At 49.2% G+C, this 18,859-nt stretch overlaps 1 protein-coding gene across 1 annotated transcript in view; it reads right to left on the bottom strand.

The window, feature by feature from the left end:
• The window catches only part of LOC119955139 (synapsin-3-like), a 475,326-nt gene that overhangs the window by 288,824 nt on the left and 167,643 nt on the right, over positions 1-18,859 (bottom strand). The window contains 1 exon segment of the mRNA XM_038781056.1: positions 12,948-13,005. Coding sequence (XP_038636984.1) covers positions 12,948-13,005 — 58 coding nt within the window.

Here is an 18,859-nt window from a genome sequence, read left to right as displayed (position 1 = left end):
CAAGCCCATGCAATGTATCTCAAACCAACTCCACCAGGATCAGAAACATGGAACCCAGAAAAGGCCTGGCAAAGTCCAACCTGCCCCCCCCGTCTGGCCACTCAAATGGGTGTAGGGAGGCTAGAGGAGGAGTTTTCTGGTTTTCCCGGCATGAATCACACTGCTTCACCAACTCCGTGATGTCTGAGACCAGGCCGCCAGACGTAGTTCCTGGCCAGCATTTCTATTTTAGAGACTCCAGAGTGGCCGTTATAGAGATCTAGTAGGATTGGGCACCTCCCAGGGTGGAGGGCGACTACTTGGGACCCCGAAACTCTCCTCAACACTAAGTTATTTTTTCTTAGTCCAATAAAGTTTTATGTCATCGGAGGGTTGTCTTCAGACTCTGCTGTTCAGGATCAATTGCTTCAATTTTGACAGTGTTGGATACTTTTGTGTCCAGGTTTTGATTTGCTTTGCAGAGACCGGTAATGTCTCTAAAATATTCAGGGTCATCGTGACCTCTTCCAATGCTGGCAATGGAGCCAGGCCTGTGGGCAGTGGAAGGCTAGGGAGATGCTCCACAAATATTCATAAGCTGTAGGAGGCAGAGCCCAACCCTGTATCTGGGCAGAGGCACTAGGGGGGATTACCCTATCCTGTCAAAAAGTCCCAATAAGGCTGGTGGTCAGTCACTATTACAAAACGCCTGCCATAGACGTATTGATGAATTTAGTTTACACCAAACACAACGGTCAAACTCTCCTTCTCAATTTGACAGCACCTCCGCTTGGTGTCCAAGAAAGTCAGAGTCATAGATATTTACAGCATGGAAACAGGCCCTTCGGCCCAGCTTGTCCATGCTGCCCAGTTTCTATCACTAAGCTAGTCCTACTTGCCCACATTTGGCCCATATCCCTCTATACCCACCCTGCCCATGTAACTGTCTAACTGCTTCTTAAAGGACAAAATCATACCCGCCTCTACCACTGCCTCTGGCAGCCCGTTCCAGACACTCACCACCCTCTGTTGGGGGCAGCAGGGTAGCATGGTGGTTAGCATAAATGCTTCACAGCTCCAGGGTCCCAGGTTCGATTCCCGGCTGGGTCACTGTCTGTGTGGAGTCTGCACGTCCTCCCCCTGTGTGCGTGGGTTTCCTCCGGGTGCTCCGGTTTCCTCCCACAGTCCAAAGATGTGCGGGTTAGGTGGATTGGCCATGATAAATTGCCCGTAGTGTGCTAATAAAAAAGTAAGGTTAAGGGGGGGTTGTTGGGTTACGGGTATAGGGTGGATACGTGGGTTTGAGTAGGGTGATCATGGCTCGGCACAACATTGAGGGCCGAAGGGCCTGTTCTGTGCTGTACTGTTCTATGTTCTATGTTCTATGTTCTGTGTGAAGAAATCTCCCCTCTGGTCTCTTTTGTATCTCTCCCCTCTCACCTTAAACCTATACCCTCTAGCTCTAGACTCCTCTACCTTTCGGAAAAGGTATCTACCTATCTACTTTATCAATGCTCCTCATTATTTTATAGACCTCTATAAGATCACCCCTAAGCCTCCTACACTCCAGGGAAAAAAGTCCCAGCCTATCCAGCCTCTCCTTATAACTCAGACCATCATCTCCTGATGGCATCCTTGTAAATCTCTTCTGCACTCTTTCTAGTTAAACAATATCCTTTCTATAATAGGGTGACCAGAACTGAACACAGTGTTCCATGTGTGGGTCTGACCAATGTCTTGTACAACTTCAATAGGTTGTCCCAACTCCTGTATTCAATATTCTGACCAATAAAACCCAGCCAGCTGAATGCCTTCTTCACCACCCTGTCCACCTGCCACTCCACCTTCAAGGAGCTATGAACCTGTACCCTGAGATCTCTTTGTTCTGTAACTCTCCCCAACTCCCTACCATTAACTGAGTGGGTCCTGCCCTGATTTGATCGACCAAAATACATCACCTCACATTTATCCAAATTAAACTCCATTTGCCATTCATCGGCCCACTGGCCCAATTGGTCAAGATCCTGTTGTAATCTTATATAACCTTCCTCACTATCCACTATGCCACCAATCTTGGTCTCATCTGCAAACTTACTAACCATGCCTCCTACATTCTCATCCAAATCATTAATATATATAACTAATAACAGTGTATCCAGCGCCGATCCCTGAGGCACACCACTGGTCACAGGCCTCCAGTTTGAAAAACAACCCTCCACAACCACCCTTTGGCTTTGGTCTCCAAGCCAACTTTGTATCCAATTGGCTACCTCAACTGGACCCGTGAGATTTAACCTTTTGCAACAACCTGCCATGTGGTACATTGTCAAAGGCCTTGCTAAAGTCCATGTAGACAACATCGACTGCAGTGCCCTCATCTACCTTCTTGGTTACCGCTTCAAAAAACTCAATCAAATTGGTGAGACATGACTTTCCCCTTACAAAGCCATGCTGACTGTCCCTAATTAGCCCTTTGCCTGTCTAAATGCCTGTAGATCCTGTCTTCGAACAATTTACCCACAACAGAAGTAAGGCTATACGGTCTGTAGATCCCAGGTTTATCCCTACAGTCCTTCTTGCACAACATTTGCTCCCCTCCAATCTTCAGGCACCTCGGGCGCGATTCTCCCGAGTTACGAAAAATCGGGAAGCTGGCGTCAAAAACGGGCGGGTTTGACGCCAGCCTCCGCCCCCCCCGACCGGGAACCGATTCTGGTCCCCGGTCGGGGCTAGCATCGCGCGGCCGTGAACTCCGGCATTGCGGGCTTAACACATTTCGTTAAACCCGCTAGCCAGAGTTTGCGACGGCTGACGCGTCAGATGACGTCAGCCGCGCATGCGTGGATTGGACGACTCCAACCCGCGTATGCGCGGATGACGTCATCATGCATATGCGTGAAACCCGCGCATGCGTGAGCCGGTATGCCCTCATGGATCCAGCGGGGCGGCGGAGGGAGAAAGAGTGCGTGGGGTAAGTACCCGCTGCCCGCGATCGGTGGGCACCGATCGCGGGCCCATGAAATCATTGGTACGGCCGTGCCAATCGGTGCCATGGTTCCCCAGATCGGGACTTTACGGCCATTTTTACGAACGGTCAGACCAGGTGTGTTTTACGTTCATAAAAACGGCCGTAAAGGCCTTGGAAATCGGTCCATCGGCCAGGGGTGAATCGCTGCTCGCCGTTTTTTTACGGCGAGCAGCGATTCGTGTCGGGGGGCGGGCGTGGGGGGGGGGGGGAGAATAGCGGGAGGGCGTCGGACCAGCGTGTCCGTAAAAATTTACGCCGCCCGCTCTTCTCCGATTTTTCGTAAGTCCGGAGAATTGCGCCCCTCTCCTGTGGCTGTCGATGATTCAAATATCTCAGCTAGGGGGCCGGCAATTTCCTCCCTCGCCTCCCACAAAGTCCTGGGATACATTTCATCAGGTCCCAGGGATTTATCTATCTTGATGTGCTTTAATACCTCCAGCACCTCCTTCTCTGTAATATGTACACTCCTCAAGGCATCATTTTTTATTTCCCCAATTTCCCTAACATTCGTGCCTTTCTCCACAGTAAATACTGATGAGAAATATTCATTTAGAACCTCTCAATACAATCATGGCTGATCTCTTCTCTGCTTCACTCCACCATCCTGCCCATTCTCCACAACCCTTCAACCCCCGTTAATTAAAAATCGACTAAATTTACTCAATGTCCCGGCATCAACTGTACTCTGGGGTAGGGAATTCCACATATAGAAGATGGTGACAATGGTCCAGTTGAAAATGTGGGCGTTGAGCAACTGAGCAATATAGTGATAGATAAAGAATCGGTGCTAAAAAGGCTGGCAGCACTCCAGGTAGTGAAGTCGCCAGGCCTGGATGTGATGCATCCTAGATTACTGAGAAAGGTAAGGGAGCATACTGCGGAGCCATTAACAGGATGTTGCCTGATATGGAGGGCATTAGCTATGAGGAGAGGTTGAATAAACTTAGTTTGTTCTCACTGGAACGACGGAGGTTGAGGGGCGACCTGATAGAGGTCTACAAAATTATAAGGGGTATAGACAGAGTGGATAGTCAGAGACTTTTTCCCAGGATATAGGGGTCAATTACTAGGGAGAATAGGTTTAAGGTGCGAGGGGCAAGGTTTAGAGGAGATGTACGAGGCAAGTTTGTTACACAGAGGGTAGTGGGTGCCTGGAACTCGCTGCCGGAGGAGGTGGTGGAAGCAGGGACGATAGTGACGTTTAAGGGGCATCTTGACAAATACATGAATAGGATGGGAATAGAGGGATACGGACCCAGGAAGTGTAGAAGATTTTAGTTTAGACGGACAACATGGTCGGCACGGGCTTGGAGGGCCGAAGGGCCTGTTCCTGTGCTGTACGTTTCTTTGTTCTTTGAGCCTGAACAGGTGGTTGAAGTTTCAGTAGGGGAACATTTTGGGAGTAGTGACCACAATTCCGTAAGTTTTAGGGTACGTTTGGACAGGGACAAGGGCAACCCTCGCGTTAAGGTGCTAAAGTGGGGAAAGGTAAATTATGATAACATTAGACAGGAATTGAAGAATTTGGATTGGGTGCAGCTGTTGGAGGGTAAATCAACATCGGACATGTGGGAATCTTTCAAGCAACAGTTGATTAGGATTCAGGAAAGTCACATTCCTGAGAGAACGAAGGATAAGTCTGGGAAGTTTAGGCAGTCTTGGATAACGAGGGATATTGTGAACCTTGTCAAAAAGAAAAAGAAGACTTTTGTACGATCTAGAAGGATGGAGACAATCAAAACCCTTGAGGAGTATAAAGAAAATAGGAAGGTACTTCAGCGGGAAATTAGGAGGGCTGGGAGGGGTCATGAAAAGTCCTTGGCAAGTAGGGTTAAGGTGAATCCCAAAGCTTTTTATTCATATGTAAAAAGCAGGAGGGTGGCCAGGAAAAGGATTGGATCACTTAAGGACAGTGGGGGGAATCTATCTGTTGAGCCAAAGGAAATGGGCGAGGTACTAAATGAGTACTTTGCATCAGTGTTCACTAAAGAAAGGGACTTTGTGGAAGATGATTCTTAGGTAAGATGACAGTCTGGATCATGTTAACATCGAAAAGGAGGAGGTATTGGGTCTTTTAAAAGATATTAAGGTAAATAAGTCACCTGGGCCGGATGGGATTTACCCCAGAATACTGAGGGAAGCAAGGGAGGAAATTGCTGGGGGCTTGACTGACATCTTTGTATCCTCATTGGCTACAGGTGAGATCCCAGAGGACTGGAGAATAGCTAATGTGGTACCGCTGTTTCAGAAAGGTAGCAGGGATAATCCTGGAAACTATAGGCCGGTGAGCCTCACATCGGTACCAGGTAAATTATTGGAGAGAATTCTCGGGGACAGGATTCATTAGCGATAGACAGCATGGTTTTGTGAAAGGGAGGTCGTGCCTCAATAAGTTGATCGAGTTTTTTGAGGAGGTAACAAAGATGATTGATGAGGGGAGGGCGGTGGATGTTGTTTACATGGACTTCAGTAAGGCCTTTGACAAGGTGCTTCATGGCAGACTGGTACAAAAGGTGAAGTCACACGGGATCAGAGGTGAGGTGGTAAGTTGGATACAGAATTGACTCGGTCACAGAAGGCATAGGGTAGTAGTATGAATGGAAGGTTGTGACTAGCGGTGTTCCACGGGGATCTGTGCTGGGGCCTCTGAGGGAAGGTATAGATGGACATTTCTCAGTCTGGAGACGAGTTGAAAGTGATGTTCCCCAGGGCTGAGTGTTCTGACCCTTGCTTTTTCTGATTTATATAAATGATTTAGAAATTGGTGTTGAGGGCAAGATCTCTAAATTTGCAGATGAAATTAAGCTGGGGAGAATAGTGAATTGTGAGGATGATGCTGAGCGACTTTATGGGGGGCACAGTAGCACAGTGGTTGGCACAGTTGCCTCACAGCACCAGGGACCCCTGTTTGATTCCCGGCTTGGGTTACTGCCTGTGTGGAGTTTGCACGTTCTCCCCATGCCTGTGTGGGTTTCCTCCGGGTGTTCCGGTTTCCTCCCACAGTCCAAAGATGGCTCCTCCCCCCCGCAAGTTGGGGGAGCTTCGGTGGGGGCTGGGGGGACTGGTGGGGGGTGGTCCAGGTGGTTACAGGGCGGCCAATCTTGCAGACCGGTTCCGCACGCAGCCGTCGCCACGGTGTAAGACGCGACCTCTGCAGGTCGCCGCCGTGTGCATGCGCAGCCACGGGCGGAGCATCGGTGTGGGGGGCGACATTTTGGTCGTAAGACTAGACACAAGCTCGGGACATAGTCTCAGAATCTGAGAATCCAGCCTCTTGTCTCAGAAACGGAGATTCCTGCCCGTAGTTTCTCCTCATCTTGGTTTTAAACCTGCTCCCCCTTATCCAAAAACTACGAATTCTCGTTCTAGAATGTCCTAAACGAGGCAAATCTACTCTACGTCCATTTTATCCGTACCTTTTATCATCTTGTATACCTCAACCAGATCTCCCCTCATTCTTCTAAATCTAAGGGAGTATCGGCCTAAAATGCTCACTCTTTCTTCATAAGACAAATCAATCTTGAAAGGCTTGTATCCTGTGGATGTTGATGCATAGAACATAGAACATAGAACGATACAGCGCAGTACAGGCCCTTCGGCCCTCGATGTTGCACCGACATGGAGAAAAAAAAACTAAAGGCCATCTAACCTACACTATGCCCTTATCATCCATATGCTTATCCAATAAATTTTTAAATGCCCTCAATGTTGGCGAGTTCACTACTGTTGCAGGTAGGGCATTCCACGGCCTCACCACTCTTTGCGTAAAAAACCCACCTCTGACCTCTGTCCTATATCTATTACCCCTCAATTTAAGGCTATGTCCCCTCGTGCTAGCCACCTCCATCCGCGGGAGAAGGCTCTCGCTGTCCACCCTATCTAACCCTCTGATCATTTTGTATGCCTCTATTAAGTCACCTCTTAACCTTCTTCTCTCTAACGAAAACAACCTCAAGTCCATCAGCCTTTCCTCATAAGATTTTCCCTCCATACCAGGCAACATCCTGGTAAATCTCCTCTGCACCCGTTCCAAAGCTTCCACGTCCTTCCTATAATGAGGCGACCAGAACTGTACGCAATACTCCAAATGCGGCCGTACCAGAGTTTGGTACAGCTGCATCATGACCTCATGGCTCCGGAACTCAATCCCTCTACCAATAAAGGCCAACACACCATAGGCCTTCTTCACAACCCTATCAACCTGGGTGGCAACTTTCAGGGATCTATGTACATGGACACCGAGATCCCTCTGCTCATCCACACTACCAAGAATTTTACCATTAGTCAAATATTCCGCATTCCTGTTATTCTTTCCAAAGTGAATCACCTCACACTTCTCCACATTAAACTCCATTTGCCACCTCTCAGCCCAGCTCTGCAGCTTATCTATGTCCCTCTGTAACCTGCAACATCCTTCCGCACTGTCTACAACTCCACCGACTTTAGTGTCGTCTGCAAATTTACTCACCCATCCTTCTGCGCCCTCCTCTAGGTCATTTATAAAAATGACAAACAGCAACGGCCCCAGAACAGATCCTTGTGGTACGCCACTCGTAACTGAACTCCATTCTGAACATTTCCCATCAACTACCACTCTCTGTCTTCTTTCAACTAGCCAATTTCTGATCCACATCTCTAAATCACCCTCAATCCCCAGCCTCCGTATTTTCTGCAATAGCCGACCGTGGGGAACCTTATCAAACGCTTTACTGAAATCCATATACACCACATCAACTGCTCTACCCTCGTCTACCTGTTCAGTCACCTTCTCAAAGAACTCGATAAGGTTTGTGAGGCATGACCTACCCTTCACAAAACCATGCTGACTATCCCTAATCATATTATTCCTATCTAGATGATTATAAATCGTATCTTTTATAATCCTCTCCAAGACTTTACCCACCACAGACGTGAGGCTCACCGGCCTATAGTTACCGGGGTTATCTCTACTCCCCTTCTTGAACAAAGGGACCACATTTGCTATCCTCCAGTCCTCTGGCACTATTCCTGTAGCCAATGATGACCTAAAAATCAAAGCCAAAGGCTCAGCAATCTCTTCCCTGGCTTCCCAGAGAATCCTAGGATAAATCCCATCCGGCCCCGGGGACTTATCTATTTTCACCTTGTCCAGAATTGCCAACACTTCTTCCCTACGCACCTCAATGCCATCTATTCTAATAGCCTGGGTCTCAGCATTCTCCTCCTCAATATTATCTTTTTCTTGAGTGAATACTGATGAAAAGTATTCATTTAGTATCTCGCTTATCTCCTCAGCCTCCACACACAACTTCCCACCACTGTCCTTGACTGGCCCTACTCTTACCCTAGTCATTCTTTTATTCCTGACATACCTATAGAAAGCTTTTGGGTTTTCCTTGATCCTACCTGCCAAAGACTTCTCATGTCCCCTCCTTGCTCGTCTCAGCTCTCTCTTTAGATCCTTCCTCGCTTCCTTGTAACTATCAAGCGCCCCAACTGAAACTTCACGCCTCATCTTCACATAGGCCTCCTTCTTCCTCTTAACAAGAGATTCCACTTCTTTGGTAAACCACGGTTCCCTCGCTCGACCCCTTCCTCCCTGCCTGACTGGTACGTACTTATCAAGAACATGCAATAGCTGTTCCTTGAACAAGCTCCACATATCCAGTGTGCCCAACCCTTGCAGCCTACTTCTCCAACCAACACATCCTAAGTCATGTCTAATGGCATCATAATTCCCCTTCCCCCAGCTATAACTCTTGCTCTGCGGGGTATACTTATCCCTTTCCATCACTAACGTAAAGGTCACCGAATTGTGGTCACTGTCTCCAAAGTGTTCACCTACCTCCAGATCTAACACCTGGCCTGGTTCATTACCCAAAACCAAATCCAAAGTGGCCTCACCTCTTGTTGGCCTGTCAACATATTGTGTCAGAAAACCCTCCTGCACACATTGTACAAAGAACGACCCATCCAATGTACTCGAACTATATCTTTTCCAGTCAATATTAGGAAAGTTAAAGTCTCCCATAACAACTACCCTGTTACTTTCGCTCTTTTCCAGAATCATCTTCGCCATCCTTTCCTCTACATCTCTAGAACTATTAGGTGGCCTATAGAAAACTCCCAACAGGGTGACCTCTCCTTTCCTGTTTCTAACCTCAGCCCATACTACCTCGGAAGAAGAGTCCCCATCTTGCATCCTTTCTACCACCGTAATACTGTCCTTGACTAGCAGCGCCACACCTCCCCCTCTTTTGCCCCCTTCTCTGACCTTACTAAAGCACCTAAACCCCGGAACCTGCAACAACCATTCCTGTCCCTGCTCTATCCATGTCTCTGAAATGGCCACAACATCGAAGTCCCAGGTACCAACCCATGCTGCCAGTTCCCCTACCTTATTTCGTATACTCCTGGCATTGAAATAGACACACTTCAAACCACAGACCTGAACACTGCCGCCCTCCTGCGAAGTCAAAACTGTGCTCCTGACCTCTATACTCTCAATCTCTCGCACCCCAAAACTACAATCCAGGTTCCCATGCCCCTGCTGAATTAGTTTAAACCCCCCCAAAGAGTACTAACAAATCTCCCCCCCAGGATATTGGTGCCCCTCAGGTTCAGATGTAGACCATCCTGTCTATAGAGGTCCCACCTTCCCCAGAAAGAGCCCCAGTTATCCAGAAATCTGAATCCCTCCCGCCTGCACCATCCCTGTAGCCACGTGTTTAATTGCTCTCTCTCCCTATTCCTCATCTCACTATCACGTGGCACGGGCAACAACCCAGAGATAACAACTCTGTTTGTTCTCGCTCTGAGCTTCCATCCTAGCTCCCTAAAGGCCTGCCTGACATCCTTGTCCCCTTTCCTACCTATGTCGTTAGTGCCAATGTGGACTACGACTTGGGGCTGCTCCCCCTCCCCCTTAAGGACCCGGAAAACACGATCCGAGACATCACGTACCCTTGCACCTGGGAGGCAACATACCAAACGTGAGTCTCTCTCGCTCCCACAAAATCTCCTATCTGTGCCCCTGACTATTGAGTCCCCAATTACTAATGTTCTACTCCTTTCCCCCCTTCCCTTCTGAGCAACAGGGACAGACTCCGTGCCAGAGGCCCGTACCCCATGGCTTACCCCTGGTAAGTCGTCCCCCCCACAAGTATCCAAAACGGTATACTTGTTACTCAGGGGAACGACCGCAGGGGGTCCCTGCACTGACTGCTTCTTCCCAGTCCCTCTTACAGTTACCCATCTATCTCCAGTCTTTGGTGTAACTATTTCCCTGAAGCTCCTATCTATGACCCCCTCTGCCTCCCGAATGATCCGAAGTTCATCCAGCTCAAGCTCCAGGTCCCTAACACGGTTTTTGAGGAGCTGGAGTTGGGTGCACTTCCCACAGATGAAATCAGCAGGGACACTGACGGCGTCCCTCACCTCAAACATTCTGCAGGAGGAGCATTGTACTGCCTTCCCTGACATCCCCTCTAGATTAAAAAAAAAACAAGAAAAAGAAAAAGAAAGGAAGAGCTTACCTGATATTACCTCAAACCCTGATCCCGCTGAAAGGTAAGCAAATTTAAAGGCACTCACTCACCTTCACGACAGGCCCCTGCTCCCGCTTCCCAACCACCGTGGGGTGGGGGGGTTGGTTAGAGGAGGAGGTAGGGTGGGAAACACTCACAAAGTGTTTCAGGTTTAACTGTCACTTGCCAACAGCCCCTCCACAAACCACCTTCAACTTAGGCTGACCGCACTGCACGTATGCAAATTTCCCCAGAACAGCTGATCAGTAGCTCTGCTCTGCTGCCCTCTGCTGGTTGCTTGCCTTTACTCAAACTCCTTGGGTCTTCTTCGCAGGTTCACCTTCAACTTAGGCTGACCGCACTGCACGTATGCAAATTTCCCCAGAACAGCTGATCAGTAGCTCTGCTCTGCTGCCCTCTGCTGGTTGCTTGCCTTTACTCAAACTCCTTGGGTCTTCTTCGCAGGTTCACCTTCAACTTAGGCTGACCGCACTGCACGTATGCAAATTTCCCCAGAACAGCTGATCAGTAGCTCTGCTCTGCTGCCCTCTGCTGGTTGCTTGCCTTTACTCAAACTCCTTGGGTCTTCTTCGCAGGTTCACCTTCAACTTAGGCTGACCGCACTGCACGTATGCAAATTTCCCCAGAACAGCTGATCAGTAGCTCTGCTCTGCTGCCCTCTGCTGGTTGCTTGCCTTTACTCAAACTCCTTGGGTCTTCTTCGCAGGTTCACCTTCAACTTAGGCTGACCGCACTGCACGTATGCAAATTTCCCCAGAACAGCTGATCAGTAGCTCTGCTCTGCTGCCCTCTGCTGGTTGCTTGCCTTTACTCAAACTCCTTGGGTCTTCTTCGCAGGTTCACCTTCAACTTAGGCTGACCGCACTGCACGTATGCAAATTTCCCCAGAACAGCTGATCAGTAGCTCTGCTCTGCTGCCCTCTGCTGGTTGCTTGCCTTTACTCAAACTCCTTGGGTCTTCTTCGCAGGTTCACCTTCAACTTAGGCTGACCGCACTGCACGTATGCAAATTTCCCCAGAACAGCTGATCAGTAGCTCTGCTCTGCTGCCCTCTGCTGGTTGCTTGCCTTTACTCAAACTCCTTGGGTCTTCTTCGCAGGTTCACCTTCAACTTAGGCTGACCGCACTGCACGTATGCAAATTTCCCCAGAACAGCTGATCAGTAGCTCTGCTCTGCTGCCCTCTGCTGGTTGCTTGCCTTTACTCAAACTCCTTGGGTCTTCTTCGCAGGTTCACCTTCAACTTAGGCTGACCGCACTGCACGTATGCAAATTTCCCCAGAACAGCTGATCAGTAGCTCTGCTCTGCTGCCCTCTGCTGGTTGCTTGCCTTTACTCAAACTCCTTGGGTCTTCTTCGCAGGTTCACCTTCAACTTAGGCTGACCGCACTGCACGTATGCAAATTTCCCCAGAACAGCTGATCAGTAGCTCTGCTCTGCTGCCCTCTGCTGGTTCTGCAGTTACTCTATTCACTCCATGTGCTGCTCCATATTGCTCTCAGGAGTGGCCACCTTCAATGGAGGAGCTCATCCTGAGCCATGGTGGGTTCCTCCATTTTCAGCCCATAATCTTGCTCTGCCTCAGATAACTGTCCCAGTTTCCAGCCCTGAGCTGACTTCCTGCCCTCTGCCTTTTATCTTCCAAGTTACAATTCAATTAGTAAAACGAGAACCACTGTAATTGCTTATTAAATGTCAGGCCCATCTCTGTTCCCAGCCCCACTGCCGCTAATTGGCCCAATCCACCTTCCAGTCAACTAACAGTCTACCCTGTGAGAATCAGGCCATGACTGTTCCCCTGGCCCCCACTCTCCATCTCACCCACTCCCCACCACCCAGAGAGAATCAGGAACCAGAGCCCGTGTCAGCAAACAATGAATTCCACCCGACGTAACTTATCCAAAGCAGCCACTAATCAGCAGGTTTGAAGCATAACAAATGGGAACAAAGGCTGACGGAGACATTAGGAATCTGTCAGTGCCATCACCCTTCTGATGAATTATCTCCCTTTTACACCTGGTATTTATCATCGCAGCTCATGTACACAATGGAGGTGGGAATCTTGTAAAGGGAAACCTTTGTAACAACCTGCCTCACGTCCAGTGGTCACAGGAGGTCCATTTTAAAATAGTTTAGTAAATTTTTGTTCAGCGAAGGAAAGTTCCTCACAAACCTCTCGACAATTTAGTCAATGTTATAAATCGTACATCTCTCCTCCTTTGTCGTTTCCTGGGTCATCCAGGATTACCTGGGTCATTCTGAGGTAGTTTACTGGACAACTGTGATTGGTTGAATAATTTTATCAATGCACTGAGTTTTGAACCACTTCCACTCTCTGTAGCCAGGGCACTTTTGAGATGTGGGCTAAACACAAATGTTTTAGTTATACAGAGAGATAAGCAATATGACACATACCTGCTCTAAACGGATCTCATATTCATCCAGAACCTTCTTGCCACGAAAGTATTTTGACCTGAAAAGAAAAATGAGAAGATAGTCGCAAAAAGTCATTATCTGACATGTGGTGACTCTGCAAATCTCCTGTAAATCAGATCTAGCTTTACTTCATCGACATGTACCTTTACAAAATATACTGGCACATATTCAACGATAGAAATGTACAGAATTTCCACCTTACCCCTTCTCAACCAGTCTCAAAGACCCAGCCAACAGCAGAATATCCAAACTATAAATCACCCACAACTCGCATTTAATATCCCAAGGTCCTTCGTAGGAGAATAATATGATTAGAAATGACTGCAGGAACAAAGTGAAGGATTCACAAGAGCCCAGAGTTGCAGTGTTCTAGGGTTGTTTGGAATTATGGAGATTGGAGGCCATAAAGAGTCTTGAACACAAATATATTTTAAAAATTTTGATTGGCACCCAACTGTTAACCATTCACTCCCCCCACCTCCCAAGCCCATGGCCATTACCAACAAGGACAAACTAGCCTGTGTTTTCTCGAGTTTAAAGAATGATAAATAATCTCATTGAAACTTGCTAAATTCTTACAGTGCATGACAGGGTTGATATAGGATTAAGACCCAGGAAGCAGCAGTAACAATAATATAGATTTTAATCAAGGTCATCTAAAGTCTGCCCACGCAGCAAAGTATTTATATTACACAGCTCCATTGGGACAACTAACATGCCGATCCCTGTTCAGGCCAGCATTTTTACTCGATTTTTACAAGCCCCAGCTGGCTGAGCCCCCGCCCACGAGGGAGGAAGATCATATTCCACAAGACTCACAGGGACATCAATCCTGGTAATAATCCCCGTGGGGTTATTGCATCCTTCAGCCCACCCCAAGTCCCCTTCTGCAACCACCTGAGGAGGTCTTCTATGCTGTGGCTGTATTTCCGCCAGTAGTGGTTCTGGGTCGGGTAACATGCAACAATTGGTCAACTGCCTTTAAAATGATCTCTGGAGGCTCTTGGTGGGTCTTTGGCCCCGGACACAGTATCGTCCTTTCGTGCAGAAGCTTTGGTGTCCGTCTCTGAGCCGTCTCCATCATCGTCTGGATGGTCAGAGTATTGGGCTGTGGTGGGCTGCCCACCTTCCACCTTGGCTAAGGAGTGGTTACCATCTTTGACACTCAGTTCCTACTGCTTTTGGACACAGGGCTGAGGGGCTGCTGGGGGGGCGGGGGGGGGGGGGGGGGGGGGGGGGGGGGGGGGGGGGGGATGCTGTAACCCGCCATGCAGTAAAATGTGACGGAGCTTCACCAATTTGAGATCTTATACGTCCACACGTTTATCTGTACGACTGTTACCAACAGAGTGTCCATAAAGTTTAAAGTCGCCACTACTTTGCCCACCAAGGTGGAGGTGGCAGCTCCCAGGCAGCGGGAGTTGGCTGAAGGTGTCAGTGTTCATTATCTGGACCCCTGGGCCATGTTGAAATGTATATTTATTCATTGCCAAGAAAAATGCCCAGAGCTATATCCAGGCGAAGAATACAGCGGAAATCCCTTTGTCCTCTTTAAAGAGACCCAACAGGGGCTTGTGGTCGGTGATTATAAAAAAGTGTCATCATTTATAGACAGAAAAGGCCCTTCAGCCCATCGTACTTGTCCCAGTCAAAAACAACCACCTAACATTTCCCAGCACTTGGCCCATAGCCGTGTCTGTCCTGGGATCGCAAGTGCACATCTAAATATTTCTTTAATGTTATGAGGGTCTCTGCCTCCACCCCCCCTTTCAGGCAGCGAGTTCCAAACTCCCACCACCCTCTGGGTGAAAAAGGCTTTCCTCACATCCCCTCTAAACCTCCCGCCCCTCACCTTAAATCTCTGACCCCCTGGTCACTGATCCCTCCACCAAGGGGAAAGGTTCTCCCTGTCTATCTATGTCCCTCATAATTTTATCCCTCTCAATCATGTCCCCCCTCAGTCACCTCTGCTCCAAGGAAAACAATCCCAGTCTGTCCAATCTCTCTTCATAACTAAAACTCTCCGGCCCAGGCAACACCCTGGTAAATCTCCTCTGCTCCCTTTCCAGTGGCTATCACATCCCTCCTATAATGTGGATTCCAGAACTGCACACAATACTCTAGCTGTGGCCTAACCAACATTTTATACAGTTCCAGCATCACCTCCCTGCTCTTAAACTCTGTGCCTCAGCTAATAAAGGCAAGTATATCATGGGGCTGATTCTCCGGAAATGGGACTATGTCCCCCAGACCGGGGTAAAAACGCTGGAGTTTTACCCTAGAGATTCCTGCAAGGCCTGCAGGGCGCAGCAGGAACCCGGAGTAATTCATGCAGTTTTAGCTGCGGATGTGGGCCCCCGCACTTCCGGTTTAGAGTCCGCGCATGGCGGCGGCCTCCAGCAGCTGCACCGAGCCCTATGGCGGACTGGGACTGCAGAGGCAGACTGAAAACTTAGACCATCCCGATGGGCCGTGCGCCCGAGGATCTGACTGCGATTATGTTAACCCCGGCCGCCTAGTAGGCAAACCCCCCCCCCCCGGTGTCCGATCCCCCTGCCCCCCACCAGGGTAGCTACGGACTGAGTCCGCAGACGCCACGCGAGCATCCTGACCAGCAACAGCAGGTTAATTCCCCGCCGTCGGGAACTCTGCCAGTCGGGAGCAGAGGATTGTTGGGTGGGCCTCTAGCAATGGGCCCCTAACCGCGCTGCGTACTCCGCTATCACACCAATTCTTGGGAGAATCGCCGGACTAGTGCCAGGCCTGATTTCGGTTTGAAATGAGATTATCCACCCCGTGCCGAACGCGATTTTGCCGCGGGGCTGCAGAGAATCCAGCCCCATGAACCTTCTGAACCACTGTATCCACCTGCTCTGCTACCTGAAGGGACCGGTGTACATGTACACCAAGCTCCCTCTGATCCTCGGTGCTTCCCAGAGTCCTGCCGTTTACCCTGTATTCCTTTGCCTTGTTTGTCCTGCCCAAGTGCATCACCTCACACTCATCCAGATTGAATTCCATTTGTCATTGATCAGTCCGTCTGATCAGCCCGCCTATATCCTCCCGTAATCTAAGGCTATCCCCCTCACCATTTACCACCACAACCCCCTCCTACATTCATATATAAATCATTTATATAAACCACAAACAGCAAGTGGCCTGTAAACATACAATGAAATTATTTACGGCAAATCTCACCGCCAAGCTTTCTTTTTCTATCTGCCAGAGTCCTGGATGTGAATGTGATGGGCCATTCTGCACCATCGCCCGTCTATGGGACAGTACTGCCCAGTGCCATAAGGAGGCGTCACAAGAGGGGAATTTCAGTGGACCATGGAGTAAGTGGTCACACACAAGGCAGCTCCTGCCCAAGGTTACAGAAAAGAGCTCTTTTTTAATCAATACGGGGTGGAATTTTGATGAAAAGATGTAGGTGAATGTTGGAGGAGTACTTTCCCCCAGGAATGGTATGTCTCTTGGTTACCAGACCCGGCAGAAGGAGTGGAAGATTTGGCTGAAGCAAAGACAAAAGCCTCTTCCAGCATGCAGGCGGGGGAAGGGCGAGTTTAAAGGTCTCAAGATGACTTGAGGGCCTTTATTAAAGCTGAATTCTAGCAGCAGAGGGAACAACTGTGAAAAGATCTCACCAAGGCCATTGAAGAAGCGGTGACGGCTGACTTCCGGTGACTGCGGGCAGGAGGCAGCTGCGCGTTGGCGGGCTCCCATTCGGGAACGGCATTATCGGGGATTGACGCCCAGTCCTAGGGGCAGCGAAGGTGGTGAAGGCCAGGAGAAAGTACAGGGAAGGGATATGTCGAGGTCCAGTAAGAAAACGGCTGTAAAAACAGCTGAAAGTTTGTCGGGGAGTAGAAAGGTCACCGCGGGGTCACCAAGGAAAATGGAAGCTGGAGCACCGGGGGAGGCCGCATTTTTAGAATTAGAATTAGAATTAGAACAGTACAGCACAGAACAGGCCCTTCAGCCCTCAATGTTGTGCCGAGCAATGATCACCCTACTCAAGCCCACGTATCCACCTTATACCAGTAACCCAACAACCCCCATTAACATTATTATTTTTTTTTTTAGGACACTAAGGGCAATTTATCATGGCCAATCCACCTAACCTGCACATCTTTGGACTGTGGGAGGAAACCGGAGCACCCGGAGGAAACCCACGCACACACGGGGAGAACGTGCAGACTCCACACAGACAGTGACCCAGCCGGGAACCCAGCATTGCTTATGGCTGAAGAAATAACTAAGGTGATGGCTGCGGAATTCGAAAGGCAGTTTACAAAATACATGGAGACAATGAGGAAGGAGATGAGGGAGGTTTTGAGTGGGCTGGTGGAGGAAGGAGATGAGGGAGGTTTTGAGTGTGCTGGTGGAGGAGGTGATTTCCCCGGTGACGATGGCGGTGGTGAGCGCAGTGGCGGAGGTGCGGGCGCAAGGGGAGGCGCTGAAGGAAGTGGAGGAGACATTATTGCAGCACGGTGATCAACTTACCTCGATAGGGAAGGAGATGCGGAAGGTGATGGAGATTAACAAGGATCTGCGAGGAACAGTGGAAGACCTGGAAAACAGATCCAGGAGACAGAATTTGAGGATTGTGGGGCTGCCCGAAGGAGTTGAAGGGCCGAGGCCGACTGAGTATTTTGCTGCGATGCTGGCGAAACTATTGGGCGAGGGGGAGGATCCCTCCCGATACGAACTGGATCGGGCTCATCGGTCGTGGAGGCCTGTACCAAAGGCGAGTGAGCTGCCAAGGGTAGTGACTGTGCTTCCGTAGGTACAGTGTGAAGGAGAAGGTCCTGTGCTCTATGGTGACTCTATGGTGACCATGGGCGGTCCCGGACTCCTTTTTCTTTTTCTCCTTTGTTTTTTGTTTCCACCATGGGAGGGTTTGTTTTATTGGATGCAGATATTGGCAGGTGGGCCGTTGTTTGGGGTGGTGGGAGGATGGGATCGTTGTTATTTTTAAGGGTTTGATTTTGTATTTGTTACCGTTTACTGTTTGTGGGTGGGGTGTAAATTTTGAAGGAAAATGTGAAAATGGAGGATAAAAACATTTATTAAAAAAAAGAAGACGTCACAAGTCAGGATGAGCAGTCAGGATTGATCATAGTGACCGAGTGGCTGGGAGTATAACAACCATCTCTTCATTCCTGTGAAGCCTCCTCCTGTGGAGTTCCCCTGGACCACTTCTGCTTCTTCCTTGACAAGATGTGAAAGGGTGTCAACAGGGTGGCCAAGTTTATAATAAACTTCCTGTAATAATTTACCAGACCCAGAAGTACCTGGGCTGGGTTCTGGGTCCATGTGGATGGGTGCTTTAGCCCCTTTCTCTTGCCCAGGCCGTCCTGGAATACCTCTGGATATTTTCCAGTGCTCATCCAGAAACTCTGCCGCCTGTCGAAGCAGAGGACCCATAGCCAATCATTCGTAGCCAATCACCTGTAGCCAATCACCCGTCGCCAATCACCCGTCGGCAATCACTCATAGCCAATCACCCGTAGCTAATCACCCATAGCCAATCACCCGTAGCCAATCAATCACCCTTAGCCAATCACTCGTAGCCGATCACCGTAGCCAATCAATCACCCATAGCCAATCACTCGTAGCCAATCACCCGTCGCCAATCACCCGTAGCCAATCATCCTTAGCCAATCACCCGTAGCCAATCACCCATAGCCAATCATCCTTAGCCAATCACCCGTAGCCAATCACTCAGAGCCAATCACTCGTAGCCAGTCACCCATAACCAATCATCCTTAGCCAATCACCCTAGCCAATCACTCGGAGCCAATCACGCCCAAACAGGTTAGCTCTCAGTCCTTGCTCCACGACCAAGGGTAGCCGGACAGTTTTTTGCCCATGGGTTACCGTTGTCA

This window comes from Scyliorhinus canicula, chromosome 20 (genome assembly GCF_902713615.1).
Source record: "Scyliorhinus canicula chromosome 20, sScyCan1.1, whole genome shotgun sequence".
In the NCBI taxonomy this organism is placed as follows: Eukaryota; Metazoa; Chordata; class Chondrichthyes; order Carcharhiniformes; family Scyliorhinidae; genus Scyliorhinus; species Scyliorhinus canicula.
This window is presented reverse-complemented; position numbering and strand designations above follow the sequence as displayed.